This window comes from Hippopotamus amphibius, chromosome 9 (genome assembly GCF_030028045.1).
Source record: "Hippopotamus amphibius kiboko isolate mHipAmp2 chromosome 9, mHipAmp2.hap2, whole genome shotgun sequence".
Lineage (NCBI taxonomy): Eukaryota > Metazoa > Chordata > Mammalia > Artiodactyla > Hippopotamidae > Hippopotamus > Hippopotamus amphibius.
In genome coordinates, this window is record NC_080194.1 from 95,259,568 (window position 1) to 95,265,935 (window position 6,368).

At 47.6% G+C, this 6,368-nt stretch overlaps 1 protein-coding gene across 1 annotated transcript; it reads right to left on the reverse strand.

The window, feature by feature from the left end:
* Positions 1 to 257: 257 nt before the first annotated feature.
* On the reverse strand, positions 258 to 5,096 carry LOC130861162 (nicotinamide N-methyltransferase-like). Its single transcript, XM_057749766.1, has 3 exons — positions 4,859 to 5,096; positions 3,158 to 3,365; positions 258 to 1,795 (listed from the first exon to the last, which is right to left on the reverse strand). The coding sequence occupies exons 1-3, from the start codon at positions 5,007 to 5,009 to the stop codon at positions 1,363 to 1,365; spliced, it is 792 nt and encodes a 263-aa protein (XP_057605749.1). The 5' UTR covers positions 5,010 to 5,096; the 3' UTR covers positions 258 to 1,362.
* Positions 5,097 to 6,368: the final 1,272 nt, after the last annotated feature.

Below are 6,368 nucleotides of genomic sequence, written 5' to 3' on the forward strand. Positions count from 1 at the left end.
TGAAGCACTGCCCTGCTCTGCCCTGCCAGGTGCCTGGTGTATTAGCAGTGCCCTAGAGGGACAGGACCGCCATCTTGGTACCCAAGTGTCTTCAGTTTTTCTTGAAGTTCACCAAACACAGTATGTCATCTCCCCTTGGGAGATGTGCTGGGAGTTCCTGCCCTTCACCCCTGATTCCTTCACCTGGCTTACTCTTGGTCACACTCTTTTTTTTAAAAAAATTCTTGCTGGCAGTTTTTAAATAGTTTTTTAATTGTTTATTTATTTATTTATTTTTTGGCTGCACTGGGTCTTTGTTGCTGCACACAGGCTTTTCTCTAGTTGAGGCGAGCGGGTACTACTCTTCATTGCGGTGCACAGGTTTCTCACTGCGGTGGCTTCTCTTGTTGTGGAGCAGGGGCTCTAGGCACGTGGGCTTCAGTAGTTGTGGCATGTGGACTTAGTTGCTCCCTGGCATGTGGGATCTTCCCGGACCAGGGATCGAACACATGTCCCCTGCACTGGCAGGTAGATCCTTTTTTTTTTCTCTTTCTTTTTCTCCAGATCTTTATTGGAGTATAATTGCTTTACAATGTTGTGAGGTTTCCACCGTGTAACAAAGTGAATCAGCTGTATTTATACATATATCCCATATCCCCTCCCTCCTGAGCCTCCCTCCCACCCTCCTTATCCCACCCTCTAGGTCATCACCAATCATCGAGTTGATCTCCCTGTGCTATGCAGCAGCCTCCCGCTACATTTGGTAGTGTATATATGGCAATGCTATTCTTTCACTTCATCCCAGCTTCCCCTTCCCCTGTGTCCTTAAGCCCATTCTCTACATCTACTTCTTTACTCTTGTCCTGCAACTAGGTTCATCAGTACCGTTTTTTTTGTTTTTGTTTTAGATTCCGTATGTATGCATTAGCATACGGTATTTGTTTTTCTCTTTCTGGCTTACTTCACTCTGGGCAGGTGGATTCTTAACCACCACGCCACCAGGGAAGTCCTTGGTCACCCTTTAGATCTCACTGATTTGCCTGCTACATCCTTCAAAAAGTCTTTCCCAAATGTCCCATCCCTGCCCCAAACTGGGTTAAGGTTAGTTTCACTGGACAAAGAAGGAAAACAACTTCTCTAGCTCTCTTTAGAACTGCTTATGATATACATCTATAAGGTCAGCTAAACTTAAAAAACACACGAAATTACTCAAGAGGTTATTTACTAAGCGTATTCATATTATATCTTTGGGGTGTCACAATAACCCTGGGGGTGTGTGTGATGATTTCCATTTCAGAGATGGGGAAACTGAGGCTCTGAGATATTAGGTGCCCACCTAAAGCCACAAGAGCAAGTAAGCACAGAGCCAAGTGTCAAAATCCATCAGTCCTTTCTCCGGGCCACCAGGAAGAACAACCCCGTGTAGTCGGAGCGGTTATCCAAGCAAGTCTTAGGGACCCGTGGAACCTTCTCCAGCTTCTCAATGATGAAGCCGTTCTCCTGCAGAGCCTCCCGCAGGAATTTCTCATCCAGGGGCAGTGCTGAAAACCTCTTGTCCCCCACCATGTAGAAGCTGGTCTCAAAGGCCCCGCTCAGCACCAGGTGTCCCCTGGGCCGGAGCAGGGACCTGAGGTGGCGCAGGGCGTCCCGGCAGGCCTGCAGGGTGGGGCAGGCAGCCTCGAGGCACAGGGAGGAAATGAGGCAGTCGGCCGGGAGCAGGGCCACCGGTTCCAGGGGCCGCTCTTTCAGGATGTCACACTTGAGCACCTGGCGGACAGCTCTCCTTAAGCGCTCCTCCTTCTCGGCCCACCTGTCTCTGGAGTGGAGGGAAGAGGAAAGAGGGGCCAGCTGGGTCATGCTCATGTCCTGAGCCACACACATCACTCCCGGCCATCCTCTGCCTGGTGCACAGGCTCCCAGAACAGCAGGTTTTACAGGTGAAGCAACCGAGTTCCAGAGAGAGACCTGGTTCCGAACCAGCTGTGGATAAAGTCAAGCCCAGGACCTGCTGACCCTGCGGTCAGCTCTCTGTCCACCTGTGGACCCTCTCCTGGCAATGTACCCCTGGCAGTTAGCTGGTTCTCTTTCTGCTAGCCCGTGTTTAAGACACCCAGACAAGTGCCCCCCGAAGTGGGGAGTCTGCTTGGAATCCGCGGAGCAAAACTAGAAAGTTAGCTTGGGACACTTTGTTGGGGCACCCAGTGTCTCCATTACCTTTTCCTCCCTGTATCTCCTGGCCACTCCATCAACCTCCTCATCACCTCACACACTCCCTTCGTACCTATACCTGTTCTCGGGATGCGGACCTCATTCATACTGCGGTATGAATAAGGACTAGCACTTAAAGGCTTACTCTTTCGAGCTCTGTATTTTCCAAAAAGTCATAGTCTTCACATATACACACTACTTTATAAAATAGGTAAACAACAAGGACCTACTTATAGCACAGGGAACTATACTCAATGTCTTGTAGTAACCTATAATGGAAAAGAATCTGAAAAAGACTATATATATGCATATGTATAACTGAATCACTTTGCTGTACACTTGAAACTAATATAACATTGTACATTAACTATACCTCAATTTTAAAAAAAGCAAAAAAAAAGTCAGTCTTAAGCAAAAGGAATAAGAATCTAATGTACAACTCCAACCATATCACCTAACTTGGGAGGGTGATATTTGGGGAGCGGAGAGACTGTGGTGGACCTTCCCGATGCCCTGAAATTGAATGAAAGTACATAAGGTACGTAACTTCTGTTCTACTTGCAGTGCAAGATTATCTTATTTTTAACCCCTACCTCCTGGGATCCACAAGATGATTCCACAAGTTTAGAGCCCCCTGGAGGTTGTCACTGGGACCACAGGGCCACAATCCAATCAGAATGGAGGCAGCCTGCTTGGGCTCAGACCTTGGCATTCTGCATGGACCTTGGTGACGTTTCTTCCTGGCTCCAGGCTTATCTCTAGCCAGCTCTTTCTGTTCCCTCTTTTGGTCTTAATAGGATTCATATCTCACTCTTCCTCCTTTCTTCTTGGGGCTCCACTGACTTCCTTCCTTCTTAGTCTCCATCTGCCTTGTCATTTCTATACAAGCCCCATGGAAAGTTCTTGTTTCAAGTGCTAAACGAAGCTCCTGGTATCATGGAGACCCAAAACCAAACAACCACCCCCTTACCTGTTCCCCTCAAGCTCACACACGTATTTCACCCCCGGAGACCAGTCAAACGCCCCTGGCATCTTCTTCAGCCACTTCTCCAGCTCCTGGCGGTTCTTGTCAGTGTAGTCGGTAGCAACGATCTCTTGGAAAGACTCGCAGGCAGAGAGGAGCTGGTAGATGGTGGGCCCAGAGCCGATGTCAATCAGGAGTTTTCCTTCCAGTCCACCTGTTTTAGAACAGGAATGTTCATTCTGAATCGTCAGTACCAAGGCAGGGCTCTGAGGTCCACCGTTCCCAAAAGGCTCTACTGTCCTTGTCCCATTGGGTGAGGCTCCAGAGAGCTGACCATCTGGGAATGTAATCTCCAGGACTGGGAACTTTGTCTGCACTGATAGCCCCCGTGCGCTGAGCATGGAGGGCTTCGGTAGGAGGGGCGTGTTAGGAGCAGGGGAGCTTGTTTGGGGGTGGGGTGTTATTGCTCCCCCATCCCCGTGCCGTGCTGTCCACATGTGGGATCTTTGTTCCCCAATCGAGGATTGAACCCGTACCCCCTGCATGGGAAGCGTGGCGTCTTGACCCCGGGGGTGGGGTGTTAAGAGAACCAGTTTTGACATTTCACGGGCCAGTTTACCCCTGTAAAGAAGGGTCCAGAGAAGAAATCTGATCACATTCCTGAGGACCCTGTTTTCCCTATTCCAAGAGCTCTTTGCCAGTGTGCCCTGTGGCCCCACTGAGATCATCTGTAGCATTCCAAAGATTAATCAGCAAACATGTATTGAGTACCAACTGTATTCCCAGAAACTTGCTTGGTAGTATGGGGACTAAAAGGAGAATCCAGGGCCGACTCACAGAGCCCTTGGTCTCCCCTTCCTGTCTTGCTTCTCTCCAGCCAGGAGAGACTGGGTTGACACAAAATATCAGTAGCATTTGGACTCTGGCAAGGGGCTTCTGAGATAAACAACAAAGCCGAGAGGAGAGAAAACTAGCTGGACTCAGGGGTCCTGGCCAACCGACCTCTGAACTTTGCCTGCTCACTTGCTCCTGGGTTCTGCTGCTACCTTTTGTTTGTTTGCTGTTGTATTTGTAGGGTGTGGTGGCAAATAAATTGAAGCAGGCGACAAAGGCTTAGGAAAATGTGATGGCCGAAAATTTTAATTGGAGAAATTCTGGCTATTGGGTTATGTTTTCTTTTCGTGTGAATAATGAAAAGATACCCATTATTTGATTTTCGTGGTCCAGCTGGCCTAGAACCATTCTTCCCTGGGGAGCAACGCAGAGAGCTAACCACCCACGATGTTTTCATGGGCTACAGTGGTAATCGGGCAGAAGAGCAAAGGCCACCCTGAATTTGGAGCAAGGCTTTCTGCACTTTCTGATGCCCTCGTAGTTTCTTTTGCTCATGACAGGGAGAAGGCATGCCCCCTCGGGACCATCAAATACCACAGCTCTTAGACTTTATGGGAGGAGAAAATCTGACCTCAGAAAATTTGAGGGCATCCCACCATGTACCATACATCAACTGTATCTAAAGTCTTCTCGTAGGGCAGGTCCATACACTCTGAAGATACAAAGTTGCTGTTGATGGTCTGGCCACCCCTCCCCACCCCCACCCTAAGCCTGCCCCACCATTAAAGAAGACCAGCATCTCATTTCAAATTTGCAGGCTACCCTACCTCCCACACCCCCCCTTCTCCCCCCAGAGGTGAAGGAGACCAGCACCTGGTTTAAAAGTGGCACTGTAGTGTTTTAGCATGAAATGGAGGATCTCATCAGCCATGGGATCCTGGTTCATCTTGTAGTAGTCCAGGTAGGATGCAGGTTCAAAATTCTCCTGATAGACATCAGGCTCCTTGGATTGCTGAAGAGCCATGGAGAGCAGTGAGCTTCGTCTAGGAAGGAGCAGCAGGCAATCGGGTTCCCTGGGCCCTTCTTCGTGACACTCAGGCTTCGTCCTTCCCCCTCCCCTCAAAACAAACATGTGGATGAAGACCAGCAGCCAATGCAGGACATTCCCTGAACCTGCCTCCCTTTGGCCCTTCACCTCTGTCACGCTCACCTCTCCAATTCCATACCCCAGCCCCCAGGCTTTTCAGTGGCTTTGGCTTGTATGGAAGTGTCTCTAGTCTCTTTTGCTCCACTTATTGCATCCTCTACTACAATGATTTTTCAAACCATTTAAAAACACACCTAATTTTTAAACTAAATCCCCAGTAAAGCCCCAGTATAGATGAGTGATAGTAGGTTGGAGATGCTTTAGTTGGCTTTTAATTTTTAATGTTTTCTGAACTACATTCCCCAACACAACACCCTGGTTTCTGCCCTAGACAACTGAACGAATGTTGATACTATTTAGTAAAACAGGGAAGACAGGAAGAAGAGGGGGTTTTAGCTGAGGAATGAGGAGGGTGAGAAGATGAGAGGAGCTGAGTCTTGTTTTGATCATGTTCAACTTGAAACTGAAAAATCTAATCTAACTTGGATACAAGTCTGGAATTCACAGAGAGATCTCAGCTGGAACTACAGATGTTGTGGGATGAGTATGCAAAATTGTTCTATGACTGAACTGAATTTCTCCTTCAAATCCCATGCAGATGGGTGGTAGACGTTACATCTCAATCGCGTAGAGTCTTCCTTCACCGGGGTGGTGGTGGGGCACTTACTTGGTGCCGGGCACAGGGGCTGGCACTTAGTTTTGCCCATGCTGCTGGCACCCACTGAGACTACGTTGTATAATCTGGTCCCAGATTGCTGATTAACAAGGGTTGCAACATCCCCTTTTCCCAATCTTCATGGCTGTATCTCTGTCTCTTCGCTGTTTCCATTCCCCCCTCAGGAGCAAGGGAAATCACTTTTCTGCTCCTCGGGTGCTCTGGGCTATTAAAACATCACAGTAACATTTCTGCTTCTCCTGCACCATGTTAAGAACAGGGATGAGTCTGGGGTCTCAACACTTTCTAGCCCATACTCACAGAAAGAGCACAATTTCCTATGTTCACGGTTTCCTAAATAAACAAGGATAGAGGAGAAATAAAATTAATAATACAAATTTGGTTTTTTTAAATATAATCAACTCTGTAACCTGAAAATAGAAGGCAAATCTTTTTTTTAATATATCCACGGAATATTCAAAAATTGACTGTATATAAAACCACGGAGAGATTATAAAATTTCCCTAAAGTACCAATATAAATAATAAAAAATAATAGACTCTGTTCTATATTCCATAAAA

Excerpts from the sequence above, each read along its gene's own strand:
- LOC130861162 (XM_057749766.1), bottom strand. The coding sequence starts at position 5,009 with ATGGCTCTTCAGCAATCCAAGGAGCCTGATGTCTATCAGGAGAATTTT. Across the intron at positions 3,366-4,858 it reads CAGTGCCACTTTTAAACCAG|GTGGACTGGAAGGAAAACTC; the intron begins GTGCTGGTCTCC and ends GTTCTAAAACAG. Across the intron at positions 1,796-3,157 it reads TGTGAGCTTGAGGGGAACAG|AGACAGGTGGGCCGAGAAGG; the intron begins GTAAGGGGGTGG and ends CCTCCACTCCAG.